The following is a 23,624-nucleotide window of genomic DNA, read 5'->3' on the forward strand; positions in this document are numbered from 1 at the left end:
ACCGATTATACAAAAGGCAAGAGCTGTTTAAGGTGTTTCCTCCAGTACCAGGACGAGTATTACAAAGCTACGCTCACCATCCATCCCAGCCAGGGTGTCGAGGGTGGTTCTGCTGCCAGCCAAGTTGGCTTTCTCGCCGGCGCGGTGTCGGGGAATGTATTAATAGCGAGCTCATACTCATCTAATCATGTAAATTTCGCCGTTCAAAGCGTGACTGATGTATGGTGCTACTTTGGCTTTGAAACGGCGCTAATCTCACCCTTTCCAGCAGCCGTCCCCCGCCGAAATAAACGACCTTCCGTGGTATAGGAAAGACGTTTATAATGATGGCGGCCCGTCGTAAATGCTTGTTTTATCGTGCGGTCGATGATATCCAGTTGGCTTCCAAACATATCGCCCGAGAGAACATTAGCGTGAAGACAATTAACGTGAACTTGTTAAGCATCGTTCTGCAAATGCTCTTGTACCAAAGGTTTTTCTCGGTGGCCTGACGTCATGAGCCTACGGCAGACGTGTGTATCCAGTGGAAAAGAACAATCCAATCCGACGTTGCACACTGGAGTGGACGAATGCATGCTCTCATCACGTGTGATATCTAAAACACATCAACGAACGGTCGACACTGTTTCCGTCACTCGACGTTTCCAGATCTACGGGAGCCATTTTAAGTGCCATGTGCACTATGTAACTATTGTGTAACAATGAAGCGTATTTGGCGGTAGGGTTAGCCGGAAGTATATTGTTTGTGCAATTCTTTCTGGACCTACCATTGTTTTGTTACTGCAAAGGTATGAGACCTGTAAGTTGTGGTCATCCTAAACATTGTCATCGCTTATGTTAATGTTAAAGAGTAAGATATTCTGATGTATCAACATGTTTTGCATTTCCATCAAATTCCGACTACCTGAAACAATGGCACTGTTATCTATTCCAATGGCCATAACGCTAACGGATGTGAACGCTGCTACAATGGAATTGTTTGCATGGGCGTATGCGGATTACACAATGAGAGGGGCTACAAGAAGAAAAGAACGCTGAAAAACGAGTTGAAGGCGCCGCGGCCGTCAGCTATTTCTTGCGTGTCGTTAACATCATCGCGTGTTCTCACTCTTCTTATTTTTCGTGTCTACCTGAAATTTTTAACTGTCAACATTAGATCGTGTAAATATCAACGCGCGCTAAAAACTGGGTGGGCGGGGGGGATGTACCCCTAGTGGCCACTATGTGCGTTTGTCCCATAGTTTCAGGATGTTTCAGCACGTCGAGGGTACCTGTATGCTACTCGATACGCACGGGAGTGGATTTGGGTAAATCATGCCGGTAGGGAGGGGTATTATTATGTAAAAAATATTAGCAGGGGATAGCAGCCAATGTTGGGAGGGGATGGTGAGAAGACCACCATTATTGACGATGATAGGGGCGCAGAGTATTCGCAAAAGGACACAAACTGGTAACCCTGCAATCGGTATTTTTTTATCCAGGCATAATCATCCCTTCACTTGTGGCTGGTCAAGCAAACAGATGAAACCCTTTAGATGCTGAGTAGATTGATGTCACGCTTAGCTTTTAGTATGTAATATAATATCATCGAACAAACGTGTTGTTGGATAACCGGCACTTTTGAATTGGAAAGCGTGACCCTCATTTTAGTTCTACACGAAAACACAATTCCTATTTTTGGCAGAAGTGCAGAGCATCATTAGTAACATACCGAAATTTGGATAATCAGCTACAAACCGAAATTTGGAAGAGTAAATCCGCAATACGGGTTTCAGTTTACAGAGATCAAAGCAGTCTCCCGAGCGTTTGCAGATGTCCTCCTTTTATGGCACAGTACCACGTGACCTAGACCGTTCACAAGCTCCGGGTGTTAACGAGCCGTCAAGCCTTATACCCGAGCCAAGAATGATGGCAACCAGCTCTTGATCTAAAGTGGCTTCCTAATCTGCAATGCAGAACGCTTGCATTAATTTCTCAGAAGTGGAGAAGTTATCATTTTCTGCCAAACTGCAACGTGGAGGCAGTCCAAACACAGCCACGCTGAACTGTATCATTTACAACGCAAAACATGCCCGCGGTTGCACAGATTCCCTGGCTGTTTCTGACAATCTACAATCGATCTAGCAGTCTGACATGTGACGAGGGCCGCAGGCAAGATTTCTGAAAGTATGGGGTTCGGAGCTTTGGGACCTGGAGCTTGGTGAGCACGAAGCACGCCAATCATAACTTTCCTTCGGGAGCATTCCCTGGTGAAAAACGAAAAAATCGGCCCTGGGGGGGGGGGGGGTCTGAGTCCGGGCCTCTCCCTTGGGTGTCTGTGCCCCATCATGTGAGGGCATGTGAGAGAAAAATGGAGGGAGAGAGTCGGCTCATTTTGCCAGATGTCGCTCGGGACAGGCGCGCTGACGTATACAAATTCACACAAAGGAACAAATTAGGGACGGGAGACCGTGGCGCTGTGAATGACAGACGGTCCCTTCCGTGCCACACTGACGGGGATGTTTGCGAATGACGACACGCGATAGTGATATCGAGCTCGCATCACGGCAGCTGCTCGTGTTGCTTACATTCCGCTGTTTAAAGTCATCCAGGCCTTGCAGGATTCTCGAATAATACTGGCGGTAGGCCAGTGAAAGTGACCGAGAAACCTTCAACGCGGCACTGTAGGCGCTGAAAGCAGCGGATCGATGTATTACGAGGGAGACATTCGCCGACCGCCGACTTGTGTGCGGAGTTCGCCGCGTACATTGCAGCCATCTCGTTCTCGCTGATCCGGCACGCGACTGATTGATCCGCAGTGCACTGCACACCAGCACGCCTCCGCCCCAGGCCGACCTTCCGCGTGCCCGTCCGGGGCCGCGGGGGGGGGGGGTCGGTCGCGGGCGATTGGCAGCCGCATCATCCCCGCGGGGGTCCTCGCCTGCGCTGATTGACGCTGATTGACTGGGGGCCGAAAACACGTCGGTGTGGCGGGCGCCGGCGGCGGCACCGTTTGGCCGCGGGCGCCGCCCGCTGCGGATACAAACAGCTGCTAACGAGCCGGAGGGAGGGCGGCGGCCGTCTGCGAGGCGGGCGGTCAGGCATGGCGCAGGCGCCGGACCGTGAATGTGACGCGGACCGGACGGAGGGGGCGGGGGGGGGGGCACGTTCTACGAGAAGCGCCGGCTCGTGATGAGTACGCTCTTGCACTCTTGCTCTTGCAAGAGCGAGATACGCTCTTGTGGAAAGCGTATCCGTGCAACGCCAGCGTCACGCCTGTTTTTTTATACATTTATTCCGAATGGTTTGCATGGGTGACCTCGGATTCAGAGTACCTGCTAGGCATAGCTTGTTGCTTGTTCGTGTACCCCGAACCCACCACCCAAGCGTGCCGTCCAGTTCAGCAGCTAGTTTTGCCTCCGCCCGTTCGCCAGGCAGGAATGCGGGGGCTTTTACGTCCTGCGCAATGCTGCGACACGGCCGCCTCGGGTCTGGGTTGACCCTCGTTGGCCAGTTGCCAGCTGGCCTTTCCATTTCAGTCGTGTCAGACAATGCGCCGGCTCTGGGACTCGTATTTTTATTCAATTCATCTGTTTCGTACAATCATCGCGCATCATCAAGGAACTTGATTCAGATGGTATAACAAGGATCTAATGCGATGACAAGAGCAGTTTCAGATCACCTTATCAAGAAATTGTTGGGGTTATTTGCCGCCTTCCCAGGCCGCAAAGCCTTTCCCGTTTTGCCGTTGTGTCTTTCATAGGCAAAAGGCCTTGAAGGCCAGCGTCTTGCCTTTCAAAGTTTGCAGAGCATTACTGCCAACGTCGCTTGGCTGATCACAAGTTGCTGGTGTACCAAAGAAACCTGCCATTTCATAATCGTAACCTCATCTCATAAAAACTTCACCGTGCAGCCAATGTGTTCCCTCCATGGGATAGGTATGCATGCAACAATATTCGTTTACGCGTTGACAATTCTATAGCAAAACGAGTCATGCAAGAGTCGAACCGAGTCAAACGATAACGTGCAAGGGCGCCCCATCATCAAAGCTCCGACGAGGCCGCCTTTTGAAACTGCGCCAGTTGCCCGGCGGCGAAGACCAAAGAAAAGGCTTCGCTACCACTGCCTTAGGCGAATGAAGCAGTGGGGATGGTGCCTTTGCTCGCTCCTTAGATCTGACCAAGATTTTCTGCACAGCCGATGGTAATTTATTAACCCATGCCCAGATGGCCGGTTGAATACCCGTCGTTCGGGCGGGGTCAGTTTGACCCGCTGAGATCTCAAAAACTAAGAGAGCTAAAGATCCCAAATTCACATGATGTGTTGGCTTGTACGTGTGTCAAAAGTTGAAGTTCCTAGGTCTTGACCTTCGGGTCAAATAAGGATAAACAAGGCCATACTCCAGATTGGTGTCCAAAGTGTCCCCAAACCTTTTCATGTAGCCACCGTAAACCTAAATACCTATTTTGAACAAAAGGACAGTGGTGCTCATAGAAGTTCATTGACCTTATGTGACTATGCAAAGGTCATGGAGACCAAAATTATATGATAATGTTTCGATTCATGCATTTGAATAAGGGCCAAGAACTACGCTAGGCAGTATGTCTAACAAAATGAGATATTCACCTGGGCCATTTAAGGCCAGCGACCCATGATTTAAGACGGAAGCGCATGTATTATGTTCCATAATTACTGTGCGGCTGCTCTTGCAGTGGAAGTTGTATAATCCAGTTCCTGCTATCAACAAAGTATAATAAGCACCAGAAACTACCCCATACAGAAAGCTCTACAGTAATAAAACAGGTTGGTTTTGACCTGAGTGTGACCCTCACAACTGACCCTAGGTGACTGCAATTTTTTAATTAAATTGTTATGTTGCTTAGGAAACTATCTCGGAGATACATAGCTCCATCTTACACTCATTGTTGTATCAGATTGAATCATTACCTTGAAACTGTTTTCGTGGAATGCATGGTCTAATTTTACTGAGAACATCTAAATTTTGATACCAAACAATCCGCTGTTCAATTGTCTACAGCTAAGTAAAATTTGGCGTGGCCACTACGCGCCTTTCCGAAATCATTCCGGAAAGACCTACGGGGGTGAAATGAACCCACTCCCATCCGACCGCGTGTTCATGTTGTTTTTGTCAAGGCATTCGTTTCCAATCCAAGCGAGAAACAAATGTATGGTATACGGGTGCGTTGTGACCGACATGCTCACCCACCCGACACTCATCGGCGTTTAGCGACCGCCGTCCCAGGGACACTCGCTTACTGATATGTTTTTAAGCATGGAGTAATTTCAGCTCTATTCAACGCCGTTGTCAGCATGCATACAACATTCATGCCATGAGCGGTTGCTAAGGGAGAATCCGCTGCCCTCACCTCCTCTCTGTTCTGACAAAGCTTGACTTGACTTTAATTTGACTTGGCTCTACATGTAATGAAGTGAAGTGAATTGGCATCAATCCCCTCTCTCTCCTCGCCCCCTCCCCCATCCTCCCGCTCCTTTCTATCACCTCCCTACCACCTTAACCAATCGCCCAAACGTGGCGTTGTAGGTGTGCTGCGTTGTACGTGTGGTACCAATTATGTTCCATAATTACTGTGCGGCTGCTGTTGCAGCCATATATATCTGATACCACTGGTATCAGTTGATACTAGATAACGGTTACGATGTCTATGGTTGCAGCTATCAGCACCAGTCAGCTGATAGACGATTTGCTTATAGGAATTCTGAGGCATCTCCTCGTGACAAAGTCATTACTTGCTCTTTATATGCAGGTTTTGGTGTCAGCGGACCGTGCGCGGTTTTCCCACTGCCTTTGCTATTGAGCGACTAAATGACGTAGACGTTTCGTTTACAGGTTTGCCGAGGCAGCCACAATGGCCGCGATGGGGTCATCCGAAGAACCACTGAGTGATGACGCCCTCTGCCGTCTCGGGTGAGCTGACCCCAGACATTCTGCATGGCGTCTGGGTAGCCAGCCATGGTCAGCGCTCCGGTCTCCTTATCATCCGCCATAGGTCATCTGGGCTTTCGCGGAAAGTGGCACTTGCGAACGAATCTGTCGTGCCAGGGCTTAGTTTTATGAGACGAGGCTTCTTAGCCGGCGCGTGACCTTGATTGAGGTCGGTCACGTCCTCGTGGCCACACGAGCGACGACTAAGTGGTGTGCTGGACTCTTGCGGCCGCCGCCGGCGACGGACATAAGCATTATTTGAGATCAGCTGACACTCCACATACGAACACGTGGCCACTACGTGTAATTTGTCGGCGACACAAAACAGTCAGTCCAAACAACGGAAAGTAAGAAGGGATAACAAAATAAACACACACACGCGCACAGCACCAAACAACCCTACCACAGAACGAATGACGTGGCGGCGCGCTTCAGACTCGTCGGGCCGAGTCGTCTCACATCCGCCGGCAACTCGTTCAGCAGACGAGCCGCACGGTATGCAAAAGACTGTTATCCTGCCGCCGCGCGCATAACCGGGGGCGCGTGCTCTCGTCCTCACATTGGAACGCTCTTGCTAGTTCCTGTAGACCGCCCATGGACCCACGCGCCGACGTGTGTTTGGAATAAACAGGCCAGATCAGCGTGTTCACCTCGCTCACGGGCGTTATGCGCAGCGATGACAGTTTGCACTGCACAGATCAGCTGAGGTGTCACAAGGTACGGCGTATACCGCGCGCAGGATACGTGGTCATGTTTTCGGAGATCAGTTGCTACCCTGGCAGCACAGTTAACTATTTTCAGCGGATGGTGTCGTAACTGCTAACCCCTGACCGTAAATTGAAATACAGTATATCTCGCGCGAGATGATTGGAACCCTCACGATTGTCAGTAGTTTCGTTATTGCAGGAGTGTTTCAGGAAGCGAGGACCAGTCAGGAAGGCAATGCATTTTTGAACTACAACGCTAATTTACGCTCCCCAGTTCAGCTGGCGGTCAAATAGAACGCCAAAGACTCTCTGACTCCCGCGCGGTCTGCCAATTGACCCGTGCGCTGCCTGCCAAGCAGGAGTTCGGCTTTGGGTGCATTCGGCTTGAGACTCTGGGCACATAATCGGGATGATGGGAACGGGAGGATAGCTGCATGTGTTGGATGAGGGAAGGAAGGCTGACATCGGATATCAGGATTTGGGCGCCGTCAGCGCACTGGATCATATGAGCGTCTGGTGCGTGCAGGCTGAGGTCCTTGGCGAGGATTGTGCATAAAAGACACGACATACGACAAAAAGTGAAATGAACAAGGCACATGTGATCCGATCATGCGTAGTGCGGGCCATCGACCAGTATAATATCCTTGGACTAGGTGTGGTAATGGATGGACAATGTTCGAGCCATTGCAAGCAGTGAAGCGGAATAATTGAGGGTCCTTCAGGGAAGTTCGGAAGGCATTGCGCCAGGCTCAGCCTGTTCAGCCCATCTGACTGACTCTGAGACCGGAACGGACCGAGGCGACATCGTCTCAGCCGGCTGCCCGTTCTCGAAATAAGCGGCTGAGGCGTCTCCGTCAGCGCTGATCGGAAAAGGTAGCGCGCTGTCCCACAGATGGCTTGGCGAGCGGAGAAGAAGAGATCAGGCGGCGCACTCCAAATCGCACCTAGTGGTCTCGTCGCGGAGCGGCGGCTAGGATGAGGCGGCAATCACGGCGCGTTGAGCGGAGCCCCTGGCGCGTTCCGCGTTTTATACCCAGGTTATGATTCATGATGGTGTGCCCACAATATAATGCGCCACGCCAGTAACATACCTCGTCGCCAGGGGCGCTAGGAGACTTAAAGACCCTCTCCAATACTCAATCATTGACGCCTTACTGCGCCAGAAATGAATTGGCGATAAATATATTTAATGGTGCCATTAAACGATTTTTAAGGGCTAACGGCATGCATCGATTCATTATTTTGTGAGCCTGATACGCAATCAGCTGGGAGGAGTGTGAGATGCACCTCATAGAAGATTACATGAGATGCTGGCATTAGTTTGTGCGGTTTAGTGCGTGTTTGCCGGCCTGGTTGCCAAGTTCAAAACATGAATGGCAGGGGAATTTGCAGGAACTTGTTGACAAGTTCATAGCCTATGATGGAAATGATGATTGCAGTCAATCTGGGGGTGCTGATGTATGGCAGAGCCAGGCCCGTTGCAGGGGGGGGGGGGGGCGGAATACCGGATGTGAGCTTCTCTTGTTCACATATTTGTACACCTCTCATAAAACCGTCCGCGCTCGGCAGGTGACCAAGGTAAGGCGGGCTGTAACAGCTGAGTAGAACCCCTAAACATATTGTCTTGCCTAATATGGCAAGTGTCAGGCCCATATTTTTCCGTTTCACCTTCATTTTGTTCGCGAACCGCTATTTTGGTATTTGAAGGGATGCATATCGATAAGTTAAATTCGGTGCATATTTTGAACTGGTGCACCCGCCAAGGTGGGCATGAGGGAGCAGGGTGACGCATGTGACGTGTGGAAATGTGCCCCGCTCATTTGACAATGAAAACAGAATTAACAGGGTGCAAAATCATACCATGCAAGGAACAAAACCGGGCCCGGATCTGAATGACCCAACGCCATTGCGTGCGCGTGTATATGTACCCTATCTTCCCTTTCGCGCAACTTGCTGGCGACCTTTTCATCTTTTTCGGCCGGAAACACAAACCTTGGGACCTTCTTGATGTGCTTTGGCTCAGTGAGTACTATCCGTGTGGCGCACGGAACTCCATTGCTACCGCGCAAGACACTGAATCAGTCCCTCCAGCCGCGTAGTGTCATGGTGCGGCATTCATTATGGCGCGATAATATTTACGGGCATGGCTGAATACCCCAAGGCAGCGTCAAATGGAATGATTGAGAACGATCCATTACATCCCATGCTGCAGATCTTCTTTTTAACAACGTATCTTCATTATCATTGTGTTTGTGGGCACAACGCGTGCAGATAACTGAATCAGCCATCCCGTCTACCCCTGTTGCGTCAAACTGCTTGAGGCCTTGTCGGCGATTACTTTCGCGTGAACCATGTAACATGGACTCGACTTCCCTTGTTGAGCTGTCAACTTTAAAAAAGTTATATTGTTCGGCACAGTCGGTGCCGCATGATGGTGTTGATATGAAAATTGATAAAACAGAATTCGCCAACATATGATGTCTAAATGTTGTTCGTAGAACATAATTACGCATGCAGTTTAAGTGTACAAGATAATGATAGTGCACACATGCGTGGAGTGAACTCAGACCATTGTGTTCCTTATGGTTATGTGTTTGTGTTAAAGGGAGTGTTCCACATTTGTATGCAGTTTAGAACTGAAACAGCCAACTTGAAAATAATTCGGTATAGTTCACATCGTTGCGACACTTAAACCACCATTGGCCGGGGTGGGTCAAAACTGACCCCCCCCCCGCCTAAAATTATTGGTAATTAACAAACGCCTTGAGAGATCACTGCAAAATGTTTAATAGCTATCGCTTGATAAGTTTTACGTCTGGTGCCAAAATACCAACTAAGAGACCACAATAGATCATGCGCGCCAGACGTTAGGGTGACGTCATATTTGCCTATTTGTTCTCACAAAAGCGCATAGTCGTAGACAAACTGACACAGAAGCCGAACGAAAGCACGCATTTGGTACCTGTAAACAGAAAATGTTACCCAATTAGTCTATCATTCAAAGGTCTTGTTGCGATGTTGTTTCAATGTTGCGCTTTAAAAGATTGGCGTTTCAAAAGCAAACAAAATTGATAAAAAGTACACCCAGCATATTTTGATGTCAGACTCAAGACAATTAAAACATGGAAAAAGCGTCCTCGATATGACTGCGAAGGAGGCCTGTACTACGTTTTAGACCACGATCTGTAACAACGTGAGATACATGGTGGCGGCGCCGTGACGGGGGGAGGGGGCTATAGTCTGCCGCGACGCGGCGGCGCCGCAACGGGGGGGGGGGGGGGGCTTTAGTCTGCCGCGACGCGGCGGCGCCGTGACGGGGCGGCGGAAGCCGCTTACCAGTTTCACACGTAAACCGACGGTCACGTGACTGGCGGCGGAGTTGAAAGAAATCGATAGGTTGTGCGGTCGGAAGGACTGGACCGTCAAAAACAACGCGAAAATCGATTCAACCGCTTGTCCACCAGCAATATCATTCATTTAAGCTTGACCTCAGACGGTTCATGAACAAGCAACAGCTCTCACTCACGGGTCTGGTATCCACAATTGACTCTTACTTCACGTTTAGATGTTTCAAATATGACGGAAATGAAGAGACCAAATAGACATAACGTATTCTGTTTCAGCTCTTGTTTGCATGACACGTGACCTTGACTGTTGACCTGGTACGGTGTGCGAAGTATTAGATACCTTTTTATGTCGCATGTTTGATCATGGGGGAATGATTTTCGTCATGAGATACGTTCCTAAATGAAATGCGTTGTGGAAGCGGTCAGATAGTTATGAAGTGCATTTGCGAGGTACATTATTAACGAAGACAAGTCTGTAGTATTAGCCTTATTCCTGTGAGAAAAAAACAAGAAAATGGCGGTATAAAAATATACAAAAGAAAATATTTTGGCGGCATGCCTTTATCGAAACAATGGCAGAAGTGGATTCAAAATTGTCTGCCGATGATCCTGTTCGATTTTTCAGCTTTGTTTTTTAAGTAGCAAGCCACAGTTTTTACAGGACACCAACATTCAGGGAATTAAACACGAGGCAATTGCCATTCGGCCGTGCTGTTCTTAAGATAAGCGGAGGGTCAAATCTGCCTCTGCTGATCACCGGTGTGCCACTGAGTAACCCCGTCAATGCCGGGTTAAGACCTAACAAACTCTAGTTTTTTAGCTGCACGCCTGCGAAGATATGCGGACCATTTCGTGCAGACTATTTCAAGATCACCAGGGGTCCATGACGCCATAATAATGACATTCAAATTCTGTCATTCCATAAGCCATGCGGCGATCACGGCCAAAAAAGTTCAATACTACGGCAGTATGAGGTGGACAGCTATAGGCAAGAGGATCAACAGGCAGTTTAACGACCATCATTTTCTGTTGGCACACTCCAGTAAAGAATGACAAGGAGTCGTAAGGCCGTTAAGCTGCAAGTTTTTCCAGACGTGATTTTCACAAACTACCTGGAGGTGGTGACGTTTCGCCGGTTGTTGATACCTGGTGCAAAAAGTATTACATTGCAATGATGGTCAACAGCTGCGAATGAGCTTAAGCCGTGTCTTACATGGCGGCAGTCGTAATGCTGGTGGGGGCTTTACGTCTCACTCACCGCCAGGGTCATTTAAAGAAAGGATGCTTTTACCACGTGCCACGTAGGATGCGGTAGTGTCGTGGCCGGGATTAAACCCCAGGGCCGGCAGGTTCGGAGCCGAGCGCGCTGGCCATCAAACCACCACCGCTCACCCACATGGCGACGTTGACAGAGGGAGGCCGACAGTTCTTGATTTATTTGCCGTATATGCCTGGCTGTTTTGTCTACTTTGTTATCCCTGGCTGTTTTTCCATTACTCAGCTACAACACATGGTGGTTTATAGCTCCTCACAGCTCCTTGTGGGTGTTTTTGAGTGATTGCAGACCATTTTTCCCCTGACGAAATAACGCGGCATTTTGTTATTTTCAGCCGAAGCATTTGCTAAGATTTTACAAATCAATGCCCTGAGAAGCATCGGTATTACGTAGCTTTGCAGCACAATTTCGATGTAGGACTTTCCCACATTGTGCAACTGTCGCACCCGTGCAAGCACACAATGGCAACCTTCTGGGCGAGTTCGCAGTCTTCTATCAAGCATGAAATGGCAGTGCAGGCTGTCGTATTATCAGCTCAGCCGGTTTACTGCTCTGATGTTTGCGCAGCGTGTGTTCATTTGATGTAAGCTTTATCTTGTCAGCTCCGAAAGAGCTTGTTTTTGGCAACGTTTGAACCATGTGCTGCTTTGAACAGTCATATTGTGGCTGCAGAGTTTAAAGCATCTTTATTTGACACTTGGATTCAGACAAAAATGTGTCCGCGCCATAGTTCAATCGGTTGGAGCGAGCGCGTGGTTTCAAGCGCGCCTGCGGCTGAGTGGGTGGTTTTGAGTCGCTTCGGCGCTCGCTGTTTGCATCTTCCTGAGATGGCCTGCTCTCAGTGACTGTAGTCGTACGACGTCAGGTTAGGTCCATTGTGGCACATTAAGCTATCGCTAAAAGTCTACCGTTTAACTAGCATCTAAAGATGGAAAGTGGTAGTCAGGATTCACGATACGAGCCTTGCGTAACGTGAGCTTTTATCTCAGAAATACCTTTGAATGAAAAAAACAGACCAAATTTATAAATCAAATCATGCCATGAAAGACGGGATTGCGCAGGGGGGGGGCTAGTTTTGGTGACCAAAGCAGCTATCCGGTGCCAAACCATCAAAACAATGATCCCGTCTTACCACCGCAGAGCCACCAAATGCTGAAAATCCAAGGCTTCTTGCTCCTCCACTGCAGCATCCCTGGCGTCCCTGGTCATAAAGGGCAGCACGCAGACGTTGCAGACGTTCCAGCTGGCTCGCCACCAACACCGGAGCCACCTGGACGGCGGCCGACCACGGAGAGAGGAAGGCGACGTGCGGACGGCGGGCAAAGGCGAGAGGGAGTGGCGGCGTGCCTACCGCCCAGCTCTGAAAAACAACTTTTACCCGAAACTTGATTTGCTTGTTCATGGTTCTGCGAGCAAAAACAAAGTTGAGATGGAAATCGAGTTTGCCTCGCCTTTCATCGCATCGGAGCGGCCGGCTGGGGGCGCTGTGGGCGGCGCTGCCAGCCCGTCCTAAGTGCTGAACGCATGAATCGCTCCGCCACTTCATGCGTGTTAGATTTTTTCAATTTGCATTGGCGCATGGTGAATTGACGCCGTTAATGCTGTTTTTGAACGAGATGACTGATGAAAACGGCAAGTGGCAGTGTGCAGTGCATCAATACGTTTATTGAAATAATACTATAGTACAGACCACGACCCGTGTTCCATGTACGGAGGGGCCAGCTCATTTGGCGGTGATGTGAGTAACGTGCTCAGGAGCGCCATGAGCTGCGGCACCGCTGCCAGGTACTCGCGGTGACTGGCAGGCTCGCGTTTGCACTAAGCTGGAGTACCAGCGCACCCCGGCGTGTGGCCCGAAAATGCTGCCAACGATCCAACGACGAAGTGGGATAGCGCATTAGCGAGGACCATTGCACCTTATTCCTGTCACTTCTGCTTCTGTTTGAATTCACTTCTGCTATTGTTTCGATAAATGCATCTTGCCGAAATATCAACCCATCTGTATCTCCATTCTCCTGGTTTTCTGCGAGGAATAAGGTTAGGGACCTGCCGGCTTATCGAAGTGGGATAGCGACGAGGCGACGAATCAGGGTCCTTTGGGTGAAAGGGCACGCTATGCTCCGCTTCGTCCCGCTCCGGGGCAAAATGGCTGCACACTGTTCTGCACGGTGATATTACTCAGATGTTTAATCATAGCATATTAAATTTGGGTACGTAGAATACATAATTTACCTTTTTCTTTGTGATCGATTAAGCCATAATGAGAGCGATCGGCTCGTATTGCAATATCGGTCAATAGCCTTGAAGTTCTCAGGTTCTCCTGCAACTATTTAGCTGTCTGCATTCTGACACCCATGAATACCAAGGTACCAGATTGCATTAGTGGCGGCGTGGCTTTTATAGTGTTCTTCATTATTTAAAGCTGAACTAAATGCGTTAGACTGCACTTCATTTTAGGACCGAAACACGTTCTATCACAATCAGTGCCGATTTGCGAGCGGGCGCATTGGGAGTGGGTCAGGTTTCTCCAGCTTTTATCACTAAGGGCATGCAGGAATGGAACGTGGCCGCCAATTTATTTCTGCTATGATAGAGATGATCTTGCGGCGCGATTCCTGCGCGTGGCATTAATGATCGCATTTCTTATTTCAAAAGCAGCTTTCAGCAGATCTTCAAGTTGACGCCCTGGATTGCTTCCCATGCACTCGCCGGGTTAAGTCTCGTGCGTCGCCGGACATGCCGCGCCGCCGCGCCGAGCCGTGTGAGCTCGCTCGTGTCGATCACGAGGCCTCGTGCGTCGCCGGACATGCCGCGCCGCCGCGCCGAGCCGTGTGAACTCGCTCGTGTCGATCGCGAGGCCTCGTGCGTCGCCGGACATGCCGCGCCGCCGCGCCGAGCCGTGTGAGCTCGCTCGTGTCGATCGCGAGGCCTCGTGCGTCGCCGGACATGCCGCGCCGCCGCGCCGAGCCGTGTGAGCCCATGTCTGGTCACGAGGTCTCGTGCGTCACCAGATGGCCGTTCTTTGTTTCCCTGCCGAACATTTTTTTTTGCAGACAGTGGCGCTCTTTTTTATAACAATGGCATCAGACGGCATCCGCCGCGCAGTGCCGAGTGAGTCCGTGCCTGATCACGAGGTCTCGTGCGTCGCCTGGCAGGCCGCGTTCACCGCACCCGGCCGAGTGGGCCCGCATCTGATCACACGGCCAATCTCGGAGGCCTTGACCCTTGCCGGTAATATCCTCGCGGCTGAGAGTTTGACCGTTCGTTTGTCCGGCGTCCACCGACGAAGTCGATCGATTCGAAGCGACTCAATTATTTCGGACGGGAAAACGCCCAAACCGCCGCGGCAGACGGCTCCGATTTATTCAGCAGCACGCCCTGTGGTCCGACAAAAAGGCGTGGCTGGCGCCTGGAGACAGTGCGCAGCCGCTCAACAATCGGCAGTCATGTGAGAGCACGTGCACTGAGCTGACACGCGCTGCATAGTGACCGGCAGCGACCGCATCAGAGTAGCTGCGCCACCGGTGTGCTGCTTCTGACGTCACACGGTCACGGCCGAGCTCAAGTCACGGCCAATCAGGGCATAGCCGCCGATGCCGGTCGTTTCGGTTGCGATGCTTACAGAAGAATTAGGCGCTTTGTTGTGGATGCTTGTTGGGGACCTTTTCAAAAGCATGATGGGTTTTCCGAGCACATTATCTTGAATGGACATCACATCATACGCTTCATCGATTCATATGGTTCACGAACTTCTCAGGATATGCGGTTGTGATAATCACCAAGCCTGCAGACTGGGATAGTCATTCATGGGTCATGCGAGACAATTTATGGCGTCTGCTAAACTTTATCTGACCCGCTTCCTCCTAGCTGGGAATAATGAAGGATACCCGTGGCAAGTTTGGACTCTTATCAGCTTTTGGTCGCCAGAGCTGTGGGTGCGATTGTCTGCAGGAAATTGTCTTTGAAGCATTGTCTGCAATATGGCGCATGGTTCAAATTATGTGGGAGCGCAGCCACATTCCCCGCATGTTGACAGTTGAAGAGATTGACCCTGCACGAGTCGATACACAAAGCATCGCGTTAGTTGTGTGTGATAGAAGCCTCTACGGCTGTTATTGCCATATTTGTAACCGCCCTGTACACACATGACTAAACTAGTGTTCAGCCGTTTATGATGATAAAGACGCCTTACTTGCCACTAACTCGTCCATTTACCACACCCCAAATTTTTGGTGTAGAAATCATGCAACTGTTCGAAGGAACGTTTTAGACAGCTGTTATGCACATAGGCTTACTGCTTCTGCTATCATTCGACTTCAAGCCTAAAACTGTACGATTATAGACGGCCTGCACCACACACACTGGCGGACAAGCACAGCGATCTTACAGCCTACCAGGCAAAGAATGATATCTAGCTCATGGAATGCATATTGGCAGGTTATGCATGTTTACGGCTTATGGCTTTAAAATCTCGAATAGTGTAACCACTGCTGTCGTTATGCCATTCATAACTGCTGTCCACTAGCTCGTCTCAGTATCACAAATCACGCTTTTCGACACACTTCTCAGTAACACCCATGTTTGCCATTCGCCCACCAAACTTAAGTCATCACTTGATTCAGATGCGTGTGGGGGAGGGTAGGGGTAATCTAGTCGAGACTAGGCCTGGTAATCTGACAGCGACGTCGACATGAGGATTCTCAAGGGCATTTCTATGTTGAAGGCATCACATTATGCGTTTTTTAATCGTCGTTTTCAAGTATTTCCTAGCTGTTTTTTGCGATACAGTGCATCTAAAAACACTTGTTGGCATGTGTTCTAGCCATCCAGGGTTAAAAGAAATGTGACTGGTCACGTATTCCAACAGCAGTCCGCATCATTCCACCATGTTTTGTTTCCAGTAATGGTAACTTTTAATCAAAAATTTGAGCAAATAACTACCTTAACCGTCCCCACCCGTTTCGGACTTAGTGGTGCAGCCACGGCGCATATTTAACTATTAAAACGCAAAAACGAACGGCCAGGCCGACAGAATGACAATATTTATATGTGCAACCAATAAGAGGGTGACAGTGGTTTTCAGTGTTAACCCGCGCCCAGCCGGCGGTCTGAGACAGCCACGCCCGGCCGGGAAAGTTGAATTCTCCTGGGGTCTCCAACTTCCAGACGCCGCACGAGAAAAACAAAGATAACGCTTTGAAGGTCTGATCAAAGTACGAAGAATGCACATCAAATATTTGACTTTGGGCCAAATATGAGGTAACCAGAGTTCACTGAAGGTAAAAAAGGTCGTCCCGATAAATGCGGTTAAAAACCAGTTTTAGCACGCTAGGACCGATATTGAGGACACGGAAATAAGGGTTACGACTGTAGGAATCCATTCCGGCCATTTCTGTTCACCCAAATGGCTCAGGGCATATAGGCCACCATTCAATTTGTTTGTGCCAGTTGCCTGCAAGAATGATACTTCTCTTCAATGCTTCTGACCAAGTTTATTTTACTAGATGCAGCCGTGGGACAAAGGTATTCCAGACGCGTACCTATTTGGGATGGCCTAGAGGTCACCCAAGGCCAACTAAGGTCAAGTTTTGAAATAATCAAAATAAAAAACTTTAAGTTCGAACCGGGTCTAGGTGACCAGTGTAATGCTTTTGTTTGATCAGAAATAGTGCGTTGTACGCGTACAGGTACGTAAGATGGCATAGCTGTTGTCTTCGTTTGTTCCTTTGACGTTTGGCAATGCATTTGTAACAGACTGAAAACAGGTATATTAATGCATGAAATTATACATCAGCTTCACATACACATATCGTGTTTGTGAAGATAGTGTAGTGAAATGTAGTGTAGTGGATGTGAAGATGGTTACGCTCGTCGCGCTCGTTCATCTAGCCTCTTCGCTGCTAGATCATTGGTTTGGGCTGACCTCACATGTCCTTGCATGCCCGCACATGACCTATTATGACCACGTCGTGCATTAGCATGATATTACGTTATGTTTTCACTGGAGTATTCGAATTCTGCGTCCAAAATTGCCTTACATAACTGCCTATTTTGAACCCTTGACCAAGGTCATGTGCTCTGTGCTCACATGGTGATTGTGCATTGTGCAGTGCTCTTTTCCTTATACCCGAACACACGAACTACACAATAATCAGTACGAATTTGCTTCATTTACCAAAAACAGCAAACATTGACAGGACTTCATGTTACTGACCTCGCTATTTCCGAGAAAAAAATATGAACAAACAAGCCACATATCTTGTCATAGTCTTTTACTATAGGAAGTTTAAACAATGGCAAGTGACCAACAAAAACGTTATGCGACTTCAAAATTTTCTGGACGTTGACCTCAAACCTGGCCTAGGTCATTGATCTTGTTAGCCCAAAACTTCAAGTTTGCACGAAGGATGCAAAATTGAGAGATAAACTGGTATTGAAAATTTCGCACTGCTGCGAGCGCTCATTTTTGACCTTTTCTCTAAAAAAACGTGGGAAAATAAACTTTCCACGCCCTCTCCCGCCCAGCCGCGGATTGCAAGAAATACCAGACAATTTCCTGGCCGGTTGGGTCAGAAAAACAGATATAATCTGGTTTCGCATGATATCAGAAGCAACAATGCCGGGTTCCCTTTTGAGGACATGTATGGGCTCGAAACTGAAGTTCTCCAATGAACATTGCGGGCCCAAATGACATTTTAGGGCTATTTCTACTGTGCAACGCCATAAAGATAATGTGATTTTCCGAAATGCTGGGCTGATGCAGCTGCGTCCTCAGTTAGCAGAATTAAGGTCACACCCAGGTTACTTTAACGGCATTAAGGATCTCAAACGCATGCCAGATGTGTCAGCCGAGCTTTTATAAGTCGTACTGGCAAAGAAAAGGAAAAGATTAACTTTCAACAGGGACAACCAGAGTTCTCCCAAATTGGGAAATTGACATCCAGTTTTATTGATTTTTTTTCCAGTTAGCACCCATAGGGTCAATGCTAAATTTTCAGAAAGCTGGAGGATCAGTCCCCTGCTCCATATCACCTCCTTCCCTCTTCCTCCAGTTTCCAGGGCCTTGGCCTCTAAAGGCCGGGTGAAAATGTAAATTATGCACATTTACGTTAAAACTTTGTAGGTTTCGTGTAACGGTGACGACTTGAGTATTGTTGGGGGTCTCATAAAAACTGTTAGTTACACGCTTCAAAGTAAAAACTCCAAAGCTGAAATGTCAGAATTTGTGGCATTTCTTTGACATTTCGTGGTTGGTCGGATACAGCGCTAAGATTTGGGATGTGTGGTCCTGGGGGATCTTTCAAAGCATGCCAAACCAGGAACTAAATGACAGCTTCAGTGGAGTACGTTCATTCGACGGAACGTGACGGGATTAACGGTGGGAGATAACCGATCCTTGAGTCTAATTCAAAGCCAAACGTCGGTAACTAACCATCTTTATGCGAGCTTTCGGCAGCGAAAAATGGCATGGTATACACATACGCCTTCTGCGTAGGTAATCGGTTTCTGGTCAACGGTAGTACGGCATCGTGTGCCACCACATCGCTTAACTGACTTCCATCCGTGTTGAAAATCTAGACATCTATGCCAGCAATCCTGTATCTCGTCGACACGCAGCTCGTAAGACATGATCTGCAGTGTAGCGTATCGGCATGGCACGTATCCAAATCGTTCCAAGTGCAGTTCACATCTCAGCGCACTCGACGCTTCCTCCAAAAACAATGAAACTGAACTATGGTCAAGGTCCCACAGCCAAACGCGCACATGAGGAACGCTGATGGGCCTCGGCAATGGTGGACCGGCGAGCTCTAGCCCTCAGCTCGCCCCAAAACAGCAAACTTAATTCAGTAAGACAAACAGTTCCCTTATTCACCCAAATCGTATCATATCATGACGCCGACCATGATAATATTGAAGATAAAAACGCTGAAAGCGGTTAAGCATGCAACGCAGGTAGGGGGTGATGATGGCTGTTCCCGTGTGGTGCGGGCCGAGACAGTATACTGCCTGCCACATTACGGGTGGATTATGGACTGCGTGCAGGCTCGAGGCCACCAGTAGGTCAGATCGGTCAAATAACTTCGTAAAATCATCACCGACTCTCATACTGGGACATGGCCAAGCACAGGGGCGTATTAGAGCAAAATGGGCTGTTAGGAGAGACTGAGCTGAGAAAATGACTCAACCTACCCCTAAAAATCACCAATGAACGGGTTCCTATCCTAATTTAAGCGTCTTTCCTCCCGAAGTTGTGGGGGCTGGATCCCAGGTTGGGGATGGGTGGTAAGCTGCATGGGAGCTCGTGAAATAATGCTTTCAAAAGTCTTTCAAACTAAATTTGTAACGTTCAAAGATTAGACTGGGGCGTATCTTTTTATTATTTTGAGGTTGTGCTCTGCACAGATTAACAGTTACAGCAACACGAAAAATACAGATTTCACTTTAACTCCTCCAGTTTCACTACCAGCGGGTGCCCGTAGTGCAGTGGTTAACGCGTCTGCATTAACCGTTGTGCGCCTGGGAAACCAGAAGTACGGGGTTCGATTCCCCGCGGTGCCCGCCCTTCCTGCCAGGGTGAGAGGCGACGCCATACAGCCTCAACAGCTGAATGCGTCGTTAAGTCCCAAAGACACACACTTCCACCACCAGATTTCAGCAACACTCTGCGGCGCCGCTGCAGGCCAGCTTGCTTTATTATCCATGTTAAGATCACACAGGCGACGTATACATCCGGACTATCTTATGAATAACCGAATTGATATCCCATAGGGCTCAAAGATACTTCTTTCACATGCGTCCTCATTTTCGCCCGTTTATTGGCCATCGCTGAAGGTAATCCGCGGGGTCGTGGCATGACCGTCACCGCGCGGCCCATGAAAACTGCGGCGCTGGGCGTGGAGTGTTTGGCTAAGATTTGCGAGCACGCAAGCGCAAAACTAACTTGCCTAATTTTTCTCACTTTCCCACTCTGACTGAATGTTAACATTTTCAGACAAAATGGGTTGGCTGTGTTACTATAAGTTTGAGCTTTTTTGAGGAGGGGCCCCCACCATTAGCGTGTCCTTTGTCGACCATTCCTCACAAACGCCAGATATGAACGCCTCGATCGTTTTATTTTTCGGCATTAATCACCGCATGGCTGATGGAATGGCAAGATTTGAACGACGTAATTATGATGTCATGGATACCAAGGTGACATTGAAATACTCTCTCAATATACATTTCCCTATTTTCTCGGGCGTGTAGCTCAAACTAGAGGGGCTTAAGTCTTAAGAATGATAGAATTGTTAACAGCATCAAAAGGTCTTCAAAATGTCTTTTTCAGTTCGAAACCCCATGTAAATGGGGAACACTTCCTTTAAGGGCGTTAAATGCTGGCTGCGCCATTATTATTTACATTTGTGCTGCGTGGAGCAAGATGGGCTCTAGGTGCACTCATTTCAAGGGTCACTTATCTTGGATCATGCTGAGGTATGTAAACCCTGTATGCTCTATAATAGCTGTAAACAAGCTGCATAAGGGCCATCAGTAAGCCCTGTAAGTTCCGCATAATTATGAGCACGAACGCTACAAGGATATAGTAGTTTGCTTTGTCGCGGCTGCGTCAGAGATGCCGAGTGTTATAAAAAGTTTGAAAAGTTTCGGTACGAAGAGATCTGGCATCAAGCATGCCTTTAAACGTCTCAGCGGATATTTCGCCATGTGCATTAGCGGACCTCGTCGAAGTGCCCCTCACGCGCCACGGCCGCTGCCACAGCGATGCGTTCATCGCTGAGGACCTCTTGAGCCCGGGCGAGAACGCTCGCGTGGCCCCGAGCCACTACGCGGATGCCGGCCCGGATCGTCTTACGGACTGCGTCCGGCAGGCCGGAGATGAATGCACAGGTGATTGCGCATGTCGGGTTTTCACCGTACAGAGTGGCGAGCCGGCGCAGGTGTGCCCGGGATACGTCCGCCCACTCATCAGGCTGCAGACGGCGGCTCGCATAGACGTCCGCGAGACGGTCCGTGGCGAGCTCGTACAACGCGTCGCGTACGGCGGCCGCAGAGTCCCGCGATGCCTCTGGTATCTGCAGCCAGACGGCGAGGGCTCCGCCGGTGAGTCACCCAGGGAGGACGCCGGTCGGGCCCACTCCGCGACGCTTATACGGCAACGCGGCGCGCGCGCGCGTGAACCACTCTACGACGTGCGATGAGCGGCCGTACTCCGGGATGAGCCGAGCGTCAAACGGCCCGCGCCCATCCCCCGTGACGGCCCCGCCCCCGCTGGCCGACGCCTGTACTCTACGACGTGCGATGAGCGGCCGTACTCCGGGATGAGCCGAGCGTCAGACGGCCCGCACCCATCCCCCGTGACGGCCCCGCTGCCGCTGGCCGACGCCGGTGTCGTTCCGCCACCAGCCGTGACCGATGTCGTCACACCGGCTACAGCCGCTGGAGGCACAACAACGTTCTGCAACACACGGCTGGGCGCCTCACTCCTGCGCGCCTGAGCAGCATCTCATATATGCCCTCTCATAGCTCACACGCAATACGATCAGCGGGTAACTGGCCAACGTCTCCAGCCCCACTCCCACGTGGTCTGCGTGCCTGCATGGTGACGCACCGCCCCGGGTCATAACCCTCTATCTTAGACTGCATGGTGACGTACCGGCCTGGGTTATAACCGATCGTCGCGTGTCCGTCAGTAAGTTGTCTGCCCACTCGGGTCCAGCGACAGGACCGCCGGAGCCGGTACAGCTTGGTCACACGGGGAGCAGTCGAGCAGCGGATGACCTGTAAAATACCGGCATCAAATCATCACGTGTACGCGGGCATAAACGAGCCAGGTGAATCGTCTTCGGTACATAAATACTCGACACCAAACTTGTCCACCAATTAACTACACCATTCTGGAGCTAAAATAAGCTTCTCATAGGTCTTACACATTTGGAAACAATGAGGTTGCCCCAGTTCAGAACCCATGGCAATATTAAACTGTCAAATGACGGGTAGTTTTAAAACAAGATTTAGATTTGAAAAAGTTTGGGAAGTAGTCCCATCACCTCGCAAGGCTGTTATTTCCAAATAAACTTACTCACACAAAGCTGCAGTTGCGCCTGCATCCTGCGGAATATAACAATGCAGACTGAACGCACAACTAACTAAAGGGTGATGAATGACGCAGGTAAATGTTACTCATGGTGGCATGAGTCGAGGGTGCCCTGAGTCCAGCGCCGGCAGCGGCAGGCGAAGGGTAGTGTCTCCACCTTTTCGCTCCTTTTTGCTTCCCTCTGTGCCCACCTGATGATGGCGAACGCCGACAATTCGTGCCCCAACTTGACTGATGCCACCCGACCCGTTCAGCGCCCTCCGAGCGTGCCCCACAAGCCGCAGCTTTGTAGGCTGCCCTGGAGCGACGGCCATGACCGCGGTGACGTCACCCGTCTCAGCGCCCCTCCGAACGTCCCCTCACGCGTCCCGCCGTTGCAGATTGCCGCGGGCTGACGGCCAGGACTGCGATGACGTCATCAACCCGCGCGTCTCTCAGGAGGCGCTGACCCACTCGTTTTCGGCGCCCAGTCACGTGCTGATGATGCAGCGACAGGCCGGGTCACTGGACGCCGTGCTCTACGTGTCGGTGAGCATGCGGCATGCACGGATCGGCGGCGCATTGCGTTCATCTTTTCCTCATGCACACTTTATCCTGCATCTCGCAGCGGCTCGTTGTTCTGGAGCGGGCCGCATGCACCAGCCATGCGAGGACGAGGGGTGCCCCTGGCGGGGACCTGTCCCAACACCCGCACACACGTCGCAGAGTGGTCCCTATGCAAGTGTGCACGCGAAGTCTCTGTGGTGAACTTTCAGTACTTGTCTTGCCTAACCACTGTCCACTCTCCTTCATCCCCTAATCTTGACATGGCCACTAACGGCCGGAAAAGCTACGATCTTAACTAAATCCCAAGGAGTCAGCGGCGCTGCCACCGGGACACTGCCCTTACAAACTGCACAATGCCTTCGCGAGAGCGCTTGTGTACGTTATGCTCATAGAACACTGATCACCGGCAGAAGTGCCTGCCTCATACGCTCCTGCCGATGCGTTGTTTTGTGCTGCCATAAGGTGCTGAACTGAATCGCGACACGCGCGGATAACGGATGCGCGCCTGCCGTTACTGTACGATGACCGACTTATCCTCGCGTCACCGTGCTTACGGTGCGCTCACGGGGTGCGTAAGGGAAGACCCTATGGAAGCTACTCTAAAATACTATGCAATGACTTCGCCGGGCTTAGCCACCTTCGGAAGCTACTACAAAATACTCTGCAATGATTTCCCCCGGCTAGTCAATATTATTTTGAATTGGAAAGAGCT

At 50.0% G+C, this 23,624-nt stretch overlaps 1 protein-coding gene across 1 annotated transcript in view; it reads left to right on the forward strand.

Annotated features, from left to right (window-relative positions):
* LOC119108164 (uncharacterized) overlaps positions 1–23,624 on the forward strand; it is an 86,638-nt gene that overhangs the window by 53,715 nt on the left and 9,299 nt on the right. The window contains exons 4-5 of the mRNA XM_037231743.1: positions 5,849–5,926; positions 22,747–22,894. Of these exons, the coding sequence (XP_037087638.1) occupies positions 5,849–5,926; positions 22,747–22,894 (226 nt within the window). The remainder of the gene's footprint in view (positions 1–5,848; positions 5,927–22,746; positions 22,895–23,624) is intronic.

The sequence above is a fragment of the Pollicipes pollicipes genome, unplaced genomic scaffold (genome assembly GCF_011947565.3).
Source record: "Pollicipes pollicipes isolate AB1234 unplaced genomic scaffold, Ppol_2.1 Scaffold_6686;HRSCAF=7923_pilon_pilon_pilon, whole genome shotgun sequence".
Taxonomy (NCBI): domain Eukaryota; kingdom Metazoa; phylum Arthropoda; class Thecostraca; order Pollicipedomorpha; family Pollicipedidae; genus Pollicipes; species Pollicipes pollicipes.